This window comes from Stylophora pistillata, chromosome 8 (genome assembly GCF_964205215.1).
Source record: "Stylophora pistillata chromosome 8, jaStyPist1.2, whole genome shotgun sequence".
NCBI lineage: Eukaryota > Metazoa > Cnidaria > Anthozoa > Scleractinia > Pocilloporidae > Stylophora > Stylophora pistillata.
This window is the reverse complement of record NC_142526.1, coordinates 24868822-24889590: the sequence shown is the minus strand read 5'-3', so window position 1 is coordinate 24889590 and position 20769 is coordinate 24868822. Positions and strand designations below refer to the sequence as shown.

Below are 20769 nucleotides of genomic sequence, written 5' to 3'. Positions count from 1 at the left end.
TGACTAGAAGAAAAATGAACTCGTCATTTCGCAAGTCAACCCTATAACTCCCAGAGGTGATTAACGTGTAACTTCTCCCTACAGTATCTATACTTTATCCAGCAGACAGTTAATGAGAATGCTCAAACCTATCAGTCAGAGGCTTTTATATTGATCAAACAACAAATTCTCGTACCCTATTTACAAGAAAATGAGTAGCAGCTAGAAGGGAAAATTAACAATTAGATCTTGGAAGTCAAAGGGTTGATCAACCAGACTCCTCGCCTTTCAGGTATGTGCGTGACCTCACAAGATGTCGCAATGTTGTTTGACACTTCAACAAGTATAACAGAGGAGGGCTTCTGGTCGATGAAACGCTTTGCAACTTTTATGATACAGCTTATGGAAGAGGAACCAACAGAAACCCGCGTGTGTCTTGTAAGGTTCCCGATGGGACCAACACTTTTGTCCAGTTTCACCAAATTTTCTTCCTCGGATCACATCGAATCCTCTTTTGGTTCACTTGTTTACGGTGATGGAGACACGGGTACGTGTAGCTTAAGCAGTCTTAACACTTTAAACCCCTAACATCAGTATGCATATTCTCCATACTTTTCTCTATACATTTCCTAAAGGGCTGACAAGGAGAATTTGTTAACAATCAAGAGCTTCCTTAGTTGATCATTTCCCTTATTCTCGTGACCTCAATGTGTGATTCAGCGGTGATATTGTAAGGAGAAATTAGAAGCTAATTACCCTTAGGGATCAAGGGTTAAGCAAAATAAAAAAAAGGTTAAGTCACAATCGAAGCTAGTTTTGCATCTGAGTGGTTGAGAAAGTACCGAAATTTTTGAAGAACAGTCACACAGCATCAGTGGTGTAACAAAACCGTCTTCTTCGCGGAAAGTGAATTAAGCTATTTCGCCCTGTACTTTTTTTGTTTCACGGTACATTTTCAGACTTTGAAGAGGGTTTGAGGGTAGCAGCTGATGAACTGTTCAGAGAGGAGAGTGGCACGAGGCCGAAAGTATCCAAGATCCTGATTGTATTTTCAGATGGTGCCTTTGGAGGTTATTACTTGGTAAGTCTTTTCTGACAAAAATGTCATACAACATTTCCCTCCGAGACAACTTCACGAAGTGTTTATGGAGTTTTTAGTTGTAACAGCTGTCCCCTCTGACATACCAGTCCCTCATGGACAGCTTGATAGGTTACATATTAGACAAAATGGGACTAGGTTACATATTGGACTAGCATTTTGGTCGCGGCTTGGTGTCGTAACTCTGTCAAGCAGTTGTCCTGCTTGACAGGGTTACGAACCACTGGGAACACATCGCGGCTTCTGGCTTACCCTTAGCTAATGTCAAGCTTGTACTAACGCACATAAAAATTAAGTTGGTTCAATTTTGGTTGGTCAAACAAATGGTGCAAGTTTTCCCAACCAATCAATAAGCTCAGAGGAAGCCTTTCTTCTCTTCCTAAACTGAATTCAATCTTTACTTTTATAAAGGCTGATAGTTTCTAAAGAAACTGTGGCGCTGCGTCGGTGGGGCCGGGTAACGAATTAATTTGAATATATCAACAAAGTTTACCATTTCAACTTTGTTTACTTTTTATAACCCATACCAATAGGATCCCAGAATAAATGCTACACACGTGATCACAGTTGCAAGCGGAACGGGAATTCACAGAGGTCAGCTAGAATCACTTGTTAAAGATCCGAAAAAAGATTTCTTTACCATTGTTGATGGTTCGGCAGAAAGTGTGGTACAGCGAATGAACGAATTGACCCAACAGGACTGCAGCTAACCATGATTGAGACTCATTTACCAAGGAAGAGGAGAACTTTTTTTTATTTTAATTCTTGAACAGATCTCTGAAAAAGATCAAAATTATAAAAAGGGCGAACAAGAGTATCTTGATAGCATGAGCTTTTTTTGCCGCGTTTTTTCTGGGGGGGGGGGAGAAGGGACAGGGGGGAGGGGAAGCAGGAAGGGGGCTGGAAGGGGACAAGGCAAAATTATCATTCAGATTGATGAAAAGAGTAGAGGAGATACATTTTTAAGGTCCATTTATTATTGCAACAAAGCTGTCTAATGTAAGAAAAACATCAGCTCTTACCCCAAGCCTTTTTGAGGCAATACGGCTTAGCTTAGTGTTTAGTCAGGGTTTGGTAATGACAAACACATCTCAAGTATATCCAAGAGCTACTATGTGCCACATTCATACCTAACAAAATCAACAACTTCAACTCCTTCCTTATCTAGCAAGTCCTTCACTGTCAAACTGTCATCCAACAGGTATTCCTGCTCAAGTAACACGTCACTTGTCTCTTCATTCAGAACACCCTCATTTTTACTGCTGCCATCTTGTGCAATAACCTTTGGATTCATTCCTACGACATGTTGTGCTACCTTATTGGCCAGTTGCTGCACAGAATCAAGATTAGTGTTGCCACTTTTTGGTCTTAGGGCCACTAATCCCCCATATCTTCCAAGGGAACACCCTGCTACATATTTTACAAAAGGACCATGGGCGTAACTACCAATAACATTGCTTACTTCAGTTGTCATTGTAACAACTTTGCTAATTTTGATGTTTTCCCCTAATTTACCAATTGTTCTTGTCACAGTTTCTGCCACAGTCTCTCCACTTTTCTGTATTTCCTCATTTCTCAGTTTATGCTCTGGAATAACCTCTCTTAAGTGTTCAAGTTCACCAGCAAATGTGTTAACTTTTTGGTTCTGATCAACAATCTTCTTCCGTTTTACCATTGCTGTGTTTGCTATATTGGATACCAGATCAACAAAAAGTTCATTCCTTGCTACAAAGTCTGTCTCACAGTTAACCTGTAAAAAAAGTAACAAGTGACTACTATTTCTTAACAACTTAAGATGATCTTTTCCTTTCTAAAATTTGCACATCATATGGTAACAATTCATTGACTACGAATGATGCACGATCCTTCGCAATAGATAGCACTATTTATGCAATAGCGAAAATCATACCTGAAAAAAATCAGGCCTGTACGGGATTCGAACCACTGACCTCTGCGATACTAGTGCAGCGCTCTACCAATTGAGCTAACAAGCCAACTGGGAGCAGGCCGTTAAGTTTTTTTCAGGTCTGATTTTCGTTATTGCATAAATAGCGCTATCTACTGCGAAGGATCGTGCATCATACGTATTTAATACCGCAGTTCAAAATATATCAACTTCATATATATTCATTGTATCTAATTCATTGACTCTTTAAAACTCCCAGAAGTGATCAACATGTAACTTCTCTCATACTATCCTCACAATATCCAGCAAACAGGTCATCAGAATACTCAAACATATCAGGTACAAGTTGTTCTTTTGATTTAACAACAAATTCTCAAAACTAATTCACAAGGAAATGTGTAGCAGTTAGAGGGGAGAATTAACAATCAGATCTTTGGGTTAAAGGTAAATCAAATTAACAAGGAAATTCTAATTATGAGAATAAACAAAATCCAATTGAACAGAGCTATTTAACCAAATCCTTCTCATTCTCTTATCAAGAAAAGTGATGAGTGACAATCACAAAGCAGGTCTAGAGATCTAAAGGGTTTAACCACCAATCAGAGCATCAGAAAGGATTTTATCCATGGGTGGAGGCTGGATGTTTTAACACATTGCTCAATATTTCTATTGGGGGTTTCTACAAGTGTCTAGTGTTTACAGGAAAAAATGTACCTAAAAAATAAAAACTAAAAGCTCAGTTTAAAGACAGTTTACAACAGGAAAAAAATCATGCAACAGATGTATCATTTTTCAAGTGGGTAAGAGTTTTATAACCTACCTCAACCATGGCACCAAAGTTACCATCCACCAAAACTCCAACAAGTCCTTCAGCTGCAGCCCTCCCTTGTAGTTTAGCAGCCTTCTCCCAGCCTTGTTTCTCTGCCTCTGCCTTCAGCCATGTCAAAGCTGCATAATAATCATTGTTGCTTACTTGAAGACCCTCCATGCATTTAGCAAAACCAAATCCAGTTTCCTTTCTCAATCTAGAAAGCAATGATTTGTCCACTTTCCTGGAATTCTGCTGTGTTGAGCTCAGGAGCCGGGTGTTCAATCCTACAAATATGATGGGGAACATGAAATTTTTTTTTTCCCAACAAGCCTAATAAAAATGCAATCATAATCACTTATGGGACAACACCCTCCTCCTCTTTATTTTTCAAAAAGCCACACATGTTTTTCACCATCAAGAGCTTAATATGATTGTGCAACAATGCAATCATTTCAAATCAATACTTAATTTTGCCATGACAATTGAGTAAAGGGAGACAAGGATGGAAGGCTCTGAGAACTGACAAGGTAATAGAGTAAGAATATTGGTGAAGAAATGGTGGGAAGCAGGAGAGAAAAGCAAAAATGGAAAATGATTGTCATCAATAATCCAGAGTGTTTACAAACAGGGCTAAAATCAAGAGTTAAGAGACTCCTCCAGTGACCTCCCCCCCCCTCCCCCTCACCAATGAAGAAGGCAGGTAGTAAACATGATTTTGCGACAGAAATGACTGTCATTATTTTAAATCATTTCAACCACCGTTTACCTATTTCACCTCAAAAATGAAAATTCTGCAGTTCATTTTACGTCCATAAAGGTTCAGAATTGCGCCTTCTTGTTGTCTGCTGTGGTCATTGCGCGAAAGAATCATCTTTTGAAGCCAGTTTTCACATAAAGATATACTTAGTACGCTTTTATATTTGGTTTTCTACAATTCTTGACAACAGTGACTAAATACAATGGGGAATTGATACCGTTGCATAAACAAGCAATCTAAAACTAAAGCACTGTCATTATTTTGTCGACGACTGAGTTTCATGCCACAGATTTCAATCGTTCTGTGAGTACGTTGGTATTTCTCTGGAAATTGATGAGGTACTGCATGATGGACTTTATAACAAGATGATCACATATACACAATACCTTGATTAATCCTGGTACTTAGGAGAAAAGATCTCGCCCCAAATGTACTAAAAGTGCACATTTTGGAACAAGCCATCGCCAAAGCCGCCATCTTGAAAAAGACTCTCTGAGGAGGACTAGTACTGAATGATGACTTTCCTTTCTCCTCTCCTCCTCTCCACTTAATCTCGTTTTGTGCACTTCAGAGTGAGGCTAAGCTGGTCAAAACATGGCTACAGATAGGGAAATGAGGGGTGCAACACTGGTAAAAATCTTTGTCGTTTAATACATTGTTTGCAAACTTTTACCCGTGCTATTCTTAGTTTTGTTTTCATTCATCCTATAGACTCGTCCTCCTCCACATTTAGAAGGAAATTTAGTTTTTCATCGTGCAAGCAAGCTTGGAAGACGAAAACGAGCTTTCTTCGTGGTAAGGGCTGCACAAATGACCGAGCTTTTTATTTATCAAAGTTTAATCTGTTTCAGCTATTGTTTCCAGGAGTATAAACTTTATGATTCGAATTCAAAAATTATGGTTAGGTTTTAGCGACGGAGTCATTAGTGGTTAAAAACCGTGGATTGCATCGAAATTGGAAAACGAAACTAGATTTACTTCTCAAAATACTTATGATCTGGTATCAAGAAAATTTTGATGTAGTTATTGATATCGTTTTGTTTAGAATTGTTGACCACCTCAACAGCGGTGAATGTAAGTTGAGGTGATTTCAAAGTTCGTACCAATTTTCATAAGTTTTCTACCGCATCACTGAATAATTGTAAAGCTTTACCACTGCAAAGTACATGCGAAAGTAAGGCTGTACACCCGATGTACATGTAAGAAAAGGAGAAAGCCAAATTCGAAGTAATTAACATATCCTAATGCTGGAAACCTCCATTCAACATCTGATACAATCAAGAAGTTCTAAAGGATTTTCCAGGGAAATTTTGTGAAAATCGTTGGGCTGGCAGGCATAATTTAGCCAGTCAAGGTAGTTTTATATGCTAATAAACTCCTATTTGACTGTTCAATTTTTTGTTTTTGCTCTTTGCTTTTTTTCTATTACAATGCTATGGCAAATTTAGGTGGACATCTTATTTGATATTTTGATTTGTAGTCTTACCTGAGTGGAACATTTGTACTTGTTCATTTAGTAAGCTTGAGCCTATAGATGGACGGACGGATGCTTTTATGATATTTCTCCTTAAACAGGAAGGGTCAATACTCTTCATAGCTGTGATGAATTTTTTTCACTTGTATATATTATAGTAGCAGACCCACAAGAAGGGTTGCAGGGATCTGCAATCATCTGACTTGTGGGATTTTTTATTACTGGTTTATCAAAAGCATTATTGCAATGACAGGATGGTCTACGGCTTCTAGATCAGAAGTATTTGATAATTACTCATCTTGCAATATTTCAATGCGTATTTAGGCCATGCTAAGAAAAGCAAAATATCTGTGTTTCTAGAAGGTTGCATCTCCTTATCAAAAAATCCTAGATCTGTCCCTCTATTGAATAAAAACAGTGATGGATAACGACATTGATAATTTTCTCTTGATCTGCAGCTATTGGAGACGGTAATATATCAGTATGAAAGTAGAGACATTTACTATAAGGGGCAACGATCAAAAGAAGATTTTAAAATATGTCTAGAAGAGGTAAATTAAAATTATCATGGTACTTCTATATAGATGCAATTGGAGTTGCAAGCAACAGTACTTAGCTATATTTAAAAGTTATTCTATGCTAAGTTATTAATAAGCTCACAAACTTTTGAAATAATTGTAGCAGTTTATTTTTATCTATGCTGTTAATTTTAGACCCCGACTGAAACATTTGCTTTTAATTCTAGTCAGTTACGAAATTGACCATACATCATATAATTTGTTTATGTGCCTCGGATGATTTTTCCAAGACTTGACAATGACAACAACAACAATGACAACAACAACAATGACAATAGCTTTATTTATACTTGAATTTAAGATAGCAAATACATGCTAATATCTCCAAGTTAAATTATCTAAATTAAAATATTTAAAATTAATCTAATTACTAACTATCTAAATACTATCTATACATAAAATACAAAATATAATTCTAAAGCAAAGGATATTAAAATATAATTTCTAAACAAGATAAAAACTAAGTAAAATTTATTCTACAGGTCAAATTTCAATTTAGAAATTTCAGATTTAAATTGACTTAATTCGTGTAGCAGTCTTATGTTATTAGGAAGAGAGTTCCATAGCTTACTACCCTGATAGGCCAATAAGCGGAGGCCATAGCTAAGGGTATTTACCCTGGGTACCATAAGAATATTATCCCCCCTCAGATTAATCTTGTGTAAAGTAAATAACCTAGAAGTGTATTCTGGAACCAACCCATGCAAAGCTTTAAATACCAATGTTAAAATATTATGAATTCTTCTATTAAATAATAATTCCCTATACGAACTTTTATCATCATTGTAAATAAAGCGCAACGCATGTTCATTAAGTTGTTCCAATTTGTTGGAATTACCTTTTCTGCAATGATGCCATACAACAGAACAATAATTTAAATGAGGCAAAAGATAAGCATTATATAATTTAACCTTGGCATGGATGTTAATTAATTTCTTATGTCTTTGTAAAACTTGAATTTGCTTGCTAACTTTCCGTGCTATGTTACCTATATGTTCATTAAACTTTAAGTCATGATCAATGGTTACACCCAGTAGCTTAACATCCCCACCCCCCCCCCCCCCACAAAACTGATCTCCTGACTCCCAATGGCAAAACAGGGTATAGTAGACTGTCATTGCTCTTACCCAGCCACATGGCAGTACATTTATCCGGATTCATAACAAGGCCATTAGAGCAAAACCAAGAATAAGCAGTGACAAGATCAGTTTGTAGTTTTCCATGTAATAGGGAAACATCGTTATCAATATCGAAGATCTGAGTATCATCGGCAAATGAACTTATTTTGGACTGAAGACTAGATAATAGTAAATCATTTAGGTAAATATTAAAAAGAAGGGGACCTAATACAGACCCTTGAGGAATTCCTCTAAGAAGAGGACTCCAATCTGAAAGTTGATTGCCTAATTTTACCCTCTATAAGTGATCAGTCAAGTAATTACCTATAAATGCACAACTTTTGGGTGATATACCATAGGCAGCAAGTTTGGCTAAAATTAAATCATGTGGCAAGCCGTCAAAGGCTTTGGACAGATCAATACTAATAATAGAAGCGAAATTTTGTTTGTCCAGACCATTTCAAAACTCTTCCAATAAATTTATCAAAGTAGTCTCACAGCTGATAAAGTTATCATTTTGCTAATCATTGGCAATTATGTCGTTAGGTATGTGGCGTTACAGAAATTTTGATGTCCAGCAAACACTACAAGAACTGCAGCTTTAAGCTAACCCTTAATGACAAAGAGTCTACAGAGTACGTCTTTTCTACTGAGGTACTGATTCTTAAGTCGTCTGAACTTTTTTTACCCAAACATCAGTTTGCATTCTCCAGACTGTTATCTATACATTTCCTAAGGTGTTGACAAGGAGAATTTGTTTAACAATCAAAAGCTTCTTTAGTCGGTGATTGTTATTTTCTTTATTCTTGCAACCTGAATGTTTGAGTCAGGGGTGATATTGTACGGCGACATTATATGACAGTCACTCCTAGGTAGGGGTCAAAGGGTTAAGAAAAGCCAAATATTTTTTAATTGTTACACCCGTAACCACGTAGCAACCACTACTTTGCCAGAGATGCCAATCTCTGCACAGGAATCTGAAATCTGACTTTTTTTTAATTTGGGCACTTGCCCATATTTCTCCTCTCAGAAAAAATAAAAAATGTGAGTGAGAGTAGAGGGCTTCATCAAGAGTCTCCCCAAAAAATGAAATTGCTAAAATTGTCACAGGTGATCCAAAACTTCAAATTCATTCAAATACAAAGCCACCCTTGAATAAGTAACCTAATATTGTTTGAAAAAGGAAAATTTATTGATCTGACCCTTATTTTATAGAACACATTATTCAAATTTAAATTATTCAAATTTCATTTAATCTGTGAGATTTAGAAATTATAAAAGTGACAAAGACTTCTAGATATTATAGAAAGTTGGCCTGCATGCATTGTTGTGCCACGTATGTCATATCATGGGAATAAAGGCTGATAGTTTCTAAAGAAACTGTTTGGGGCTGTGTCGGTGGGGGTAATGAAATAATTTGGATATATCAACAAAGTTGAAATGGTAAATTGGCCACTGTAACGATTACAAAAGCTGACGTTTCGAGCGTTAGGCCTTTGTCGGAGCGCTAGCCCTTCGTCTTCTTGGGGAAGACCATTATTTATGAATTGCCACAAAATGGACATTTCTAGCTCTCTCTCATGGCAATCAGTGTACTCAATATGACTGTGGTCTTCATGGTGTGTTTTTACAGTCTAGACAAGCAATGGAAGAGTGGGTGAATGGCTTAAGAGAAGCCAAAGAGTTTTGGATACGGCACCGAAAGAGACAAAAAATGAAGAAGCATTTCATTAATCAAGGAAACTTTGCAGATGTGCCTGTCCCAGTTTATAATGGGGATGAAAGCTCAGTAAGTATCAGGGCATTTAATGTTCTTTCCTTACTTAAGTAAGAAGTGATTGTTACAAATAACAACAATTTGCATATAATGTTTCCATAATTTCTTTTGTAGGCTGACAGCATCCTCTGTGGTTCAAGTGAATGCCAGTAAGACCTCTAGAAGTGTATATGTTTTGGTTTAAAATCACTTCAGGTTGAACTGATTTCAAACTAATTTGATTGGTATTTTTTTTTTTTATGGAAAATGCTAATTAATATATCTAGAACAAAAGAGTCTAGAAATCTAACTGGTTTAAGATTAATTTGATCTGGAAGTGTGACTTTGAACTACAAAATATACAACTGCATGGTATGATTTTTTTGTAGTTATTTTAGAACTCCTCTTTTCATTGAGCAATCCAGCAAGCTGAGATGGATGGGGTATGGGGGAGAAGTATCTGGCATTAAAGGGGCACTTTTTCGTGTTGACAGGCACTTTTGCCATGCATACACATGTCATCAACTTACTTTAAGTGCATATTTTCCAGTGAGCCAGTATATGTATCTGTCACCATGTGGGATACAAAAATTCACACAGTTCTCCTTCCATGTGTGTGTGATATGGATGAATTGGTAGATACCCTACATATGAAGTCACAAACCAAACGGTGTGCTGGTTGCCACATTTGTAAGCTTCAACAGTCATCGATGGAAGTATGGACAGTAACAGCCAATGGAATTGGTAAGGTTTTATAATTGTTAATGTACTGTTAAAATAATTTTGTCTTAAAAAGTGTGTTGTTTGGTGAATGATTTTTAATTGAGCAGAAGGCCTTCATTTGAAAAAGTTGCCAATTTCAAAAGCAAAGGGAGTAACAAACAATAAAAACATTTCAAATTTCATTTTCCTGCAAAAGTTAAGCACAATTGGTGATGGATAAGAGGAGATTTTGTTGCACGAAAATTTCACTGGATTATTCATTGATGTGATAGGCCACTGCACCCATTAGTCAGAAAGACATCCACACACTTTCCTTCTAAAATTGTTGAAAGTTAGAATTGTTTGCACAATTGTGAATTAGCATTGGCTTGTTTTTAATTCCAGGGCACAGATTTGACATCAAGGATGGAACTTTAGACATTTCCAAACTTGGAAACCACTTCTATCTTTTAGTACACAATTACAAGGTAAGTAATTGCTCTGTCATTGAGGTTAAGGTCTCAATTTTGGATAGTAAAATAAAGTTGTCAAGTTGTCTTTCTTTCAAGTGTTTATTTAATGGGTGAATGTCTTTTCTATCGACACGTAATACTAATATATTTGTCTTCATTTCTTAAAAGAACATTCTCTAAAAAATATTTTTGAACTGAGAAGTTATGCATCTTAGAAAGCAGTGTCTTATTGTCCTCTTCATTCAAATTTATATTGTTTTGAACTAAACTTTGAATGTGTAGAGGTACCTTGTCAATGAACTGTCTCTTTTATATCCAGACAGAATTCTTATCAATTTATTTTCTTTTCCCAGCTGCTGATTATTCACTTTGAAGATGGCACATTTCAAGTAATTCCTTGTTTAGTTTCCATAAAGGCAAAGGAGGTAAATGGAGTGTTTGATTAATCTGTTCACCCCAAGGGTGATTAGCAGCTGAATTTTTCCTTTCTGATTACACGACACGGGCAGTCAGAGGGCCAATAACTAAAATCAACCAATCAAAATGCTCTATTGCCAGTCAATATTTTCTCAGTATTGGACCGGGCACTGTCCTGAATGGTCCCGAATGATACCGCACTTGTGTCCCTTTGAACTTCTGTCGTATAATAAATCTCTTATTAACCAAGCTTTCTCGGGACCGTACTGGAAGAATATCGGCCCTCGGTCCGTACTGTCAAGACCTCGAGCCGATATTCTCCCAGTACGGCTCTCGCGCTTGGTTAATAAGGTATATATATATCGCCACTTCATCCAACATAAGTGCCATGAGAATAGAGGATATGATTATTAAGTGAAAAAGCTTTAGATGGGAAAACAATATCTCCTGAGCAGTAGAGAATATGCATGCTTATGTTAGGGTGTAAAGGGTTCATTTAATCCAAAAGGGAGTCGTACATGTCCAATGCACCCAAATCGTTGCGATTCGTGTACGGTCGTTGACGAATCGTCAAACCGGAAGTTGATTTGTGCGTTATCGTACCGGAAGTCAGGAGGCGTAAGTGATGTGTGAAAATGAATACCACGGTATGCCGGACATCGAATCGTGCGTGAACATGCTGGAAGCCGAAGGGCGTGGGCAATGAGTAAAAATGAGTAACATGGTATGAGAAAATGACAACATAAGACCTTCCACGTTCTTAAAGCGTGAAACAGTCGGAAGTCCATTTTCAGAATATTATATTAAACAACACACGATTCGCAACGGTTTGGGTGTATTGGACAACCCTCAAGAGAGTGGTTCCAAGAGAGATACTTTTGTTACTGTTGTGTAAGAAATCATGCATTGTACACTGTTGTAAGTAGACAGCTTAGAAACCGCTGTCCCAGTGTAAGTTCACTCTGAACTTTGAAAATGAATGGTAAGACTTCACATCTTTTGACATGTGTCCCCCAGTTAAGGAATACATATTTAAGAGCTTGCTAAGTTTACTGCAACATATTTCCTTGTTTTGGTCCTTAAATCTCAAAGTGTTGCTTCCGGAAAAAAACGTACAGTTTAGTTCGAACGTATTGGATTTAGAATGGCTGTGTTTGTCATAACTGTGCCACTTGAGTTCTAGTGGGTGGGTCCAGGGGGTTCCAAACCCCTATCTCCATTAGACCTGGTTTTTTTACTACTCGTCTTAAACCAAACTTCATCCAACGGCAGGATGGCATTAACATGTAATTTGAAGCATTTAAATTTCAAATTTTCTGAGCTTATTGAGGCCCTAGTGATGAAAATAAAAGAAATTCGTCTTTTATTGAATCAAAATTTGGACCCCCTTCCCAAAGCTATTGCTCTACATCATCATACAGTTCAGAAGAATGAAAAGTCTTCTTCGAATTGTTTTCAGGTTCCTTGTATTCCTGTTTTGGCCGACAAGCTAGAGTCCCTTTGTATTGATAACTTTGGTTTATATCTGGTTAATGACGATGGAACGTGTAAGTTATATATCTACAACTGGGCCTCTGGGAGGAAAGCCGAGCTCTTTACGCTAACAGGCTACGGGAGAGCTACCATGGGTGATAGTGTAAAAGTCTTCATTTCCAGAATATCTCTTGCTACTTCTACTTCGACTCAGCACCATTTCACGCATGTATGAAAAGAGTTGTGACTTGCTTATATTTCCGAGATCCTCACAATGACAGTCTAAAACAAGAACTAACTCAACATAGAGATACACGTCCACAGCCAGAAAGCTACGGTCACTTACTATATAAACCTTCTGCTCGTAAGAATACAAAAATTGAAAACTTCTGAAAAAGAAAAACTTCAAGTGATCGATTATACGAAAACAGTTTGATGACAAAAGAAAAATATGTGGAATCAGTGTAAGCGTAAGATCAGATGAAACTCTTTTGAAAACGAACTTGCACCCCCCCCTACCAAAAAATAACCATCATTGGCTTCTTCAACAGAGAAATGTGATCACTGATTTGATGTTTAGTACAATCAATCAATCAATCATTTTATTTAGTAATGCAGGTTGTAAGGAAGGGGGCAGCCATAAGGCTGATGTGGACCTATAACGAACTAATAAAATGTAAAACTAAAATAATTCATAAAGTCACCCTATGGTATTTAAATATTCAATATGATCATTTGATCAGCAGGGATTTGCTAAAGCAAAGGCATAGAAAAAACCAGGAAAGATTTATTACTCGACGTTTCGGGGTCATCGTGACTCCATTATCAAGAGACTAGTTTAAAAACATGCAAATAAGGAAAGGTACAAGAATAGCATAAATTAGACTGAACGGCTTAAACAAACACCTTGGCGCGGATGGAATCCGTTTGCACGTTCAGTGTTGGCTTACGCATGCGAATATACAACATTTCATTAACAAGGCAATCAAATTTGCCGTTACATTTCGTGATGACGTTGAATTGCAAACGGACGTTGAACGTGCAAACGGATTCCATCCGCGCCAAGGTGTTTGTTTAAGCCGTTCAGTCTAATTTATGCTATTCTTGTACCTTTCCTTATTTGCATGTTTTTAAACTAGTCTCTTGATAATGGAGTCACGATGACCCCGAAACGTCGAGTAATAAATCTTTCCTGGTTTTTTTTTAATATGATCATTGTAATAAAATTCATTACTTCCACATTTAGCCTTGTTTATCTTTTTCTACTTCAAGCAAATCTTTTTACTCCCGAGGAGGAGCCACTCAAACATTCTCTGCAAGGTATGTTCTACGTATTTACGCTTTTTGTTCTCAGTTTAAGAGAGTCCGAAAACGGAGGGTCAATACTCAGGCTCGATACAGTGAAAGCTCTGGTCAGCAGTCATCCTCGGAAGTTGGAAAAAGTTTCAGTAACTGGAGCAGGGCGCTTACGAATTGTTTTTCTCGTAGGTGGGCATGGACACTATTGGTATAACCGGTGACCGCTGATGTGACCTTGCCTAACCCACGATTAAGATAGGTGGGCATGGACACTAGCGGTTTAAGTAGGGAATTCATAAGGACAAAATAAACATTAAAGTATGGCACTGTAATTAAATCCATGTCTTGTGACACCTGTAACCAATGGGGATGTGACGTTGATTGGGTAAAGTAAGAGTTCTGGAGTCTATGAGATGTCCTTTTGAGCTTCCGTTTCGGGTAACTCGTAACTTCTTACAGGAATGAGTCAATAGGAAGTTTTAAGTCGGGTGTGTGCTTCAAGAGTGCTTCTGCTATAATAATTTTTTAATTCTGAGGCGTCATCTTGGTCCAAGACATAACATCCTCTTCAGATCCTACTGAAGTTTAGACTGCTTTCCATGATCAGAGCTTCTAGAGGGACTGAATGACCACTCTTTTGTAGGTTGCACCGATTTCGATAAACTGCTGTATGTTATTGCGTGATAAACTTTGATTTTCTGTCTTTGTAAATCATATAGGAAGGCTGATTCTAAAAACCGCGACTGTTTCTTTACCTCTCCGGCCGCGGATATCAGAAATTCAAAGACAAAAGGTAACCAACGAAATGACAGACTAGTAAAAAATGCCACGGTTTTTTTTTTAACAGCATATTGTTTGGGTGAAGGAATTAATAGACTTTAACTTTCGTTACCCCCAACGACGCAGCCCCAAACAGTTTCTTTAGAAACTATCATCCTTTAACATTATAAGGATACCAAAGCCAAAGTCATTCATTGCAAATCGTAACTATTACTTTCGGAGATGTGTCAATAAGAAGTTTATATGGACGTAGAAACCCCCTCCAAAGACGAAGTCATTGAGAAGGATTACTCCATTTGGTCTAAACTTATCTTCGGAAATCATCAATGAATAAAGGGGATAAGTTTCTAAAGAAACTGTGGTGCTATGTCAGTGGGAGTAACAAGGTAATTTTGGTTTTATGAACTGATTTGGTAATGTAAATTGGCCATCATAAAGAGTTATAAAATCTGATGTTTCGAGTTTTAGCCCTTCGTCAGAGCGAAACAGCTTTCAAAACTCTTTACGATGGCTAATTTACATTATAAACTCAGTTGATAAAACCAAAATTACTTCGGAAATCATCGTTTGCCTCGCAGTCGCATAGGTTATCATTATGCTTATTTGAAATGGAGCATGTTTGTACATAGTGATGTTATGTTGGTCCTTGACGATATTGTTAGAGGCAGTCCTAGCACGGTTTTTTCATCCCACAACATCATTTATTGCCTCTCTATTTATGTTGAAACCGTTAATAATCCTCTCTATTTGCAGCTAAGGAAGAACCAGCAAAACCGAAGGGAAAAAAAGGCGCTGAAAAGAGTCGAAAAGGAAAAGTGTAGGCACAACAGTAATTTTAATGTTGATGTAATTAAGACGGACAACAATGAGGTTTCACGCCCCGATGGTCTTGTGTTCTACGAACATCATTATGGAGTGTCAAATGATGTCATAAGACGTTCTGGATCGGATAGCTCTTTAGGTATATTAGTGGATGCTGAGACAGACAGGCAAAGTGGCCCAATGAAGCCCGGAGTATCGACTGAGGCTCGAAGAATGTCTCAAGAAACGGAAAATGATATCAATGATGATGCCGAGTTTCAACCGGTTGAAGAAACTTCTTTGGGCTTGTGTGTAAAAGGTGAAGATGAAATTACGGTAGAGGTTGCGGACAATATTAGTAAGAAACACAGTGACTCAAGTGGTTGGTCCAGAGAAGAAGATGGAGAGATCTTTGATGGTGACAACGTTTCGCTGAACACCTCCTCTTTAGCCATGCCCGAGTATGCGCTCAATGACAAAACAGAGGGACAGTTGTCGAACTTATCTTCCAAAGAGAATCGCTACGCTTCTTGTCAGAAGAAAAAATGTGCAATTATCGATTCTAACAGGGCAGAACTTTTTCCTGACGGCGATAAATCTTGTAGCGAGCCAAGAAATCACGAAAGGAAGCCTTTATCAGTCGACGGTGTGGAGGCCATCGCCCACTTAAAGATTGACAACGAAAGCCAGGTAATAAACACAACCGCTGACAATCCTACACTAATTGCGAGCACCAAGAGTAAGTTTGAGAGACACGTGCTTTGTGTGACAGGCAGCGATAACAGCTCTCCTTCTGTTCCATGTGAGTCCCTGTATCCTACAGAAGCATTGGTAAAGGGGACAGATATTCAGGATGGTTTTTCTGGATTTTCAACATTAATTGACAAGGAAGGTGAAAACCATTGTATCTCTTGTGCTCGTAATGAGCAGTGTGATTTCACTATCATTAGCTCGCCACGTGTTCTACAACTGGCTCTGAAGATTTGCTCTGGTCACAAAGTCAACGAGGAGGAAGTAGGCGAAGCCAACAAATTCTCTAGAATATGTCTTTCTGGGTGGCACTTACAGTTTGAAAATGGATCTTGGGTTGTGGTTGAACGCGGAGCTCTGCGTTTAGACAATGATGCTCTTTCTTATGAAACAAAAGTTTATATATCAGACAGGCTTGAAGCTTTCTTTAATCAAGAAAATAAGCTCTGGACTTTGGTAGAAAATGAGCACATTGAGAACGAACTCTCCTCTTTCACAAATGGGATTCAGAATGAAGTTGTGAGAGACACTTTAACTTTGGCGGCGGCCACAGAAGACTCGCCTAGTGATCAGGATGACATTGCTGAAGAGCAAGTTGTTACGCCAATACTTAGTCAAAGCAACTCTCTAGAGGATATTAATGTCACGTTATTAGATTCTAAAGTTAACGATGATGGAACTGAAAACTTAACGAGTGTTGAAAGGCCGAGAGCAACTGGGGCGGATGGCGTTGTTGGCAGGCCTGGGACAGAGTCTTCCTCCCAAGGGGCTCTTCGTGAAGCCACTCAGCGAGTTTTCCTACACATTGTCGAGCTCCGTGAAGAGCCCGAAGAGGCACTTGATAACACCAAACATGAAAGTTTGGTCGAAAATGTTTGCAGTCCTTTATGTAGTGCCCTTTGGAACATGTTATCAATCGGCGTGCGAAGAAAGTTCATTGTGAAATACACATTGTGGAACATAGTTGAGGAATTGAAGGACATTTCAGGCGTTATAGAATTGGCGGTCAACTGGGTAAATAAAAGATGCGCTCGTCTGAGTGACGAGCAAAAATTTCAAGCGTTCGTCTGTGAATGTCTCAACATGGGACGTGATACTTTGAAGCAATGGCTGGAAGGATTCATCCGACAAAACAGGACTAGAAGTGATGGAAAACTAGGAAACAAGTTCTACAGTGAAGGCGGTATAGTCTTTCAGCTGTCTGGTAACACGCTTGAAGAGCTAGTGTTGGATTTATCACGGATCACCTGTCTACCTTTCAAAATTAATGTGGAAAAGTGGATCAAGACGAAGGAATCTAGCCTTCAGGAGATACCATTTCCATTTGAATGACACTGTTTTTTCCGTGTAATATGGTTTGTTATCATCGAATTGAAACCACGTATATTCTACAGTGCACAAAACGTTAACTACGATAATGCATTTCAGCCGATATTATAAAGTAGTTATAAATACGAAGATGGGTTAACCCTATAAAAACGGCAACATTTATATCATGAGTATACAATACAGCATTCTTTGTTAAATTTTTATCAATATTTGTGAGTTCTTTCCTCCAAGTTTTTTTTTTTTTTTTTTGCAGTTTTTCGGTGTCAGTTTATGTACTGCAATCATTGAAATAGAAGGTAACGAAATATTTCTCGTATTGTGAACGATATGAGTAGTGCACTTGTAAGTAGTCTCCATCCAAAAAATAACTGTAAATCGTATAAATGACTCATCGTAAATATGATTGTTAGTAGTGTAAATAATTGCAGTGAAAGTGCCGTATTGCAAGAGGAGTGTGCAATCAAGAGGTGTTGGTGGTGTTACGCTGATAGATTGTCATTATAAATTACGTATAGTCTATTCCTGTCGTGGCTCTTTTATAAACTGAGCGAAGCCTTCAGCAGATGTTCTTGTAATCCATAAGCTCAGGCATGTATCCGGACTGGTTTTTGTTGCAAGTGGACTTTGCTATGATTCGTTATAAAGTTTCCACTCGGCACTGTCGATTGATAAGCATAAGTTAGAACCACTACAAGCCAATTCAGTTTGAGAAAGTGTATTTAACATGTACCCCAGAACCTCAAGTAGTCGCTATTGCATGTTTTAGGTTTGAACGCGTAGATAAATCAAATTCTGCTCATAGGTTTATGGACCAATAGCCTTTTAACCCTTTACACCCTAACATTAGTATGCATATTCTCCATACTGTTCTCTACACATTTCCTAAGGTGCTGACAAGGAGAATTTGTCAAACAATCAAGAGCATCTTTAGTTGGTGATCATTTTCTTTATTCCCGTGACCTTAATGTGTGATTCAGGGGTGATATTGTAAGGAGAAATTAGATGCTGGTCACTCTTATGCTGATCATTTCCTTTATTCTCATGACCTCAATGTGTGATTCAGGGGTGATATTGTAAGGAGAAATTAGATGCTGGTCACTCGTAGGGTCAAAGGGTTAAACTGACTACCAAGCGTTTTTCTAGCACATTTCTGCCATCTATGTGCAGGCGTTAGCAGTTTTCGTAGTCTGAATTTTTACGAATTTTTATAAATTAGTATTCTAAGCTTAATTTTGTAGCACTTTTTTTATATTATAAGCTTTGTATTGATGGAATTTGTAAATTTATGCAATTCAGCCTTAGATGGCTACCATATGGATTTAATTAAAGCTCTACTTTACTTTCCTTTACCTTTACTTCTAAAATTGTTATTTGAGATTAATCTTGAAGATCTCTTAGGCCGCTCATAAGCACAAACATATTTCCGTTCTGATCTTTCAGTGTTTGTGAAGTTGCTTTTTCGATAAATTGGCTCACCAGTGTTTCTAACTGTTTGGCCCTTTTTTCTACTATTGCCGTTGTAGCGTCCGGGAAACCATTGCTCTTGTAACTTTGCCACCACGCCATTCCAATTTCTTTTTCGTCGGCATGCCAACTGTCTAGCACTTGTTGTATATCATATTCGAGTTCGATTCGAAAGCAGAGACTTACAAGGCAGGTCGATAACAGATGAATGACAGATAAATTTCGAGAGAAGAAAACTTCTCCACAAGAACAAAGCGCTCGTTCCTTGCGACTGACTCGTTTTAGTAAGGGATCACCGGGTGTTCCTGATACGCTTTGATCCGCTAATTCGTCAGTTGTGTAATCGGCAAGGTATCTTTTGTTTTCTAATGGTGATGAATGAATTGGGGTTTTACAGCTGGAATTTCGTCGACAATCTTTCGTCTTGTTCATCGTAGTGAAGCCACGCGGTCCGCCTTGAAAATATATCTGTGTTTCGTACTTGACTTTGTCCTCGATCAGCATGGCTTCAGGAGTTTCACTTTCGTTATAAATGCGTAGTTCAATTTGTTTGTTATCTTTATCCTCCAGAGTTCGTCGAAGTCCCGATAAAAAATTGGAGCGCGTACATTTTGCATTTTTGCCTGTAACATAAATGCCCTCACTCGAATATTCGTCGTCGCAATCTTCGTTTGAAACAACACTTTGATCAGGCTTTTTAGCTAAGTCCTCCAAGGTAGAATCTGATCCCACGGATTGGTAATCACTGTTGTTACAGATAGCTGTCCTCGTCCATTCAAGCGTCAACGAGTGTGTTTCCAAAGTACTCTGTAGTTGCCAACTTTTGAGGTGTCCTTGATTGTCAATGTTGTTTATAAGGTTTATCAATACTAGTGGCAATGTGTTTTCTGCCATGTCACAAAGTTAAATGCCCGTTAAAATTAAGCAAGAAAGCAAGGATCCTGTTTCTATCGAGATTTTGATTGAAATGAAGAAAATCAACCTTTGAGTAAAATCAACCTTTGAATAAACCAAGTCAACTGTCAATGATAACATTATTGTTTCGAATGCTGAGCTTAGCCTCGTGTTTACGAGAAACAAAAATTGATAAATCCTTAAATAATGCAGTCATTTTCGTGCGGCTATGATTTTGATTGGACAGAGGTAAAACAGACAGCATGAAACAGGTGAAAAAAATAATGGTTTTTCTAGAAAGAAAACCGCACATAATCAAAACAAATCAAAACCCACTGACATGATAATTTTTTTTTTTGCATTTTTATGTTAAAAACGATAAACGAGCTTGAGAAACGAATCGACGCAGACAGTAAACAGTAAGGATGTGTCCGAATCAATTCGTGACTCAATCTTGGCTGAGTAACATGATTTAGTTCATATAATAACTCTTTAACCCTTGAGTCACCGACTTGTAGTTTCTCCTCACAGTACCCCCTTGAATCACCTGTAAAAGTCACGAGAATAAAGGAAATGAATTTAAGCAGCTCCTGATTGTCACACGAATTCTCCTTGTCAGTGCCACAGGAAATGTAAAGAGCCGGAACAGTGTGGAGAAAATAAATACTGATGTCAGGGAATAAAGGGCTAATCAAGAGTTCACGTTTTAATGCTACTTATTTTCCAAGATGAAAAAAAATAGTTTCAGAAATTATAACCAGTTTCCCTTTGTGAAAGTGATGCAACAGGTCAAGGAACAAAATAATGTTGCAAATTTTCCTCGCCACTCCATTTTCTGAAAGAAATGCGTGCGTTTTTTTTATACTGAGCCTTTCAACATGGGTAAATTGAATTTTTGAGAAATATTTT

The 20769-nt window shown here is 37.8% G+C and overlaps 3 protein-coding genes across 3 annotated transcripts; 2 read left to right on the top strand and 1 right to left on the bottom strand.

The window, feature by feature from the left end:
- The first annotated feature begins 248 nt into the window (after positions 1-248).
- On the top strand, positions 249-2351 carry LOC111334776 (von Willebrand factor A domain-containing protein 1). Its single transcript, XM_022940592.2, has 3 exons — positions 249-526; positions 939-1060; positions 1612-2351. The coding sequence occupies exons 1-3, from the start codon at positions 274-276 to the stop codon at positions 1786-1788; spliced, it is 552 nt and encodes a 183-aa protein (XP_022796327.2). The 5' UTR covers positions 249-273; the 3' UTR covers positions 1789-2351.
- Positions 2036-5097, bottom strand: LOC111334471 (elongation factor Ts, mitochondrial). Its single transcript, XM_022940229.2, has 3 exons — positions 4939-5097; positions 3805-4079; positions 2036-2828 (listed from the first exon to the last, which is right to left on the bottom strand). Exons 1-3 carry the CDS (start codon positions 5027-5029, stop codon positions 2190-2192), a joined length of 1005 nt encoding a protein of 334 aa, XP_022795964.2. The 5' UTR covers positions 5030-5097; the 3' UTR covers positions 2036-2189.
- Positions 5098-5118: 21 nt separating this feature from the next.
- LOC111334461 (uncharacterized) lies at positions 5119-17809 on the top strand. Its single transcript, XM_022940208.2, has 13 exons — positions 5119-5182; positions 5264-5347; positions 6485-6577; positions 8269-8376; positions 9356-9511; positions 9614-9648; positions 10029-10222; positions 10586-10668; positions 11007-11078; positions 12530-12617; positions 13816-13863; positions 14562-14635; positions 15376-17809. Exons 1-13 carry the CDS (start codon positions 5147-5149, stop codon positions 17503-17505), a joined length of 3201 nt encoding a protein of 1066 aa, XP_022795943.1. The 5' UTR covers positions 5119-5146; the 3' UTR covers positions 17506-17809.
- Positions 17810-20769: the final 2960 nt, after the last annotated feature.

What these genes read in the sequence shown, in the direction of transcription:
- LOC111334776 (XM_022940592.2), top strand. Translation starts at nt 274, where the DNA reads ATGTGCGTGACCTCACAAGATGTCGCAATGTTGTTTGACACTTCAACA. An exon ending in TTACGGTGATGGAGACACGG is followed by an intron (nt 527 to 938) that starts GTACGTGTAGCT and finishes GTACATTTTCAG; the next exon opens with ACTTTGAAGAGGGTTTGAGG. An exon ending in CCTTTGGAGGTTATTACTTG is followed by an intron (nt 1,061 to 1,611) that starts GTAAGTCTTTTC and finishes CCATACCAATAG; the next exon opens with GATCCCAGAATAAATGCTAC.
- LOC111334471 (XM_022940229.2), bottom strand. Translation starts at nt 5,029, where the DNA reads ATGGCGGCTTTGGCGATGGCTTGTTCCAAAATGTGCACTTTTAGTACA. An exon ending in AAGTACCAGGATTAATCAAG is followed by an intron (nt 4,080 to 4,938) that starts GTATTGTGTATA and finishes TCATATTTGTAG; the next exon opens with GATTGAACACCCGGCTCCTG. An exon ending in ACTTTGGTGCCATGGTTGAG is followed by an intron (nt 2,829 to 3,804) that starts GTAGGTTATAAA and finishes CTTTTTTTACAG; the next exon opens with GTTAACTGTGAGACAGACTT.
- LOC111334461 (XM_022940208.2), top strand. Translation starts at nt 5,147, where the DNA reads ATGGCTACAGATAGGGAAATGAGGGGTGCAACACTG. An exon ending in GAAAACGAGCTTTCTTCGTG is followed by an intron (nt 5,348 to 6,484) that starts GTAAGGGCTGCA and finishes CTTGATCTGCAG; the next exon opens with CTATTGGAGACGGTAATATA. An exon ending in TTAAAATATGTCTAGAAGAG is followed by an intron (nt 6,578 to 8,268) that starts GTAAATTAAAAT and finishes TTATGTCGTTAG; the next exon opens with GTATGTGGCGTTACAGAAAT.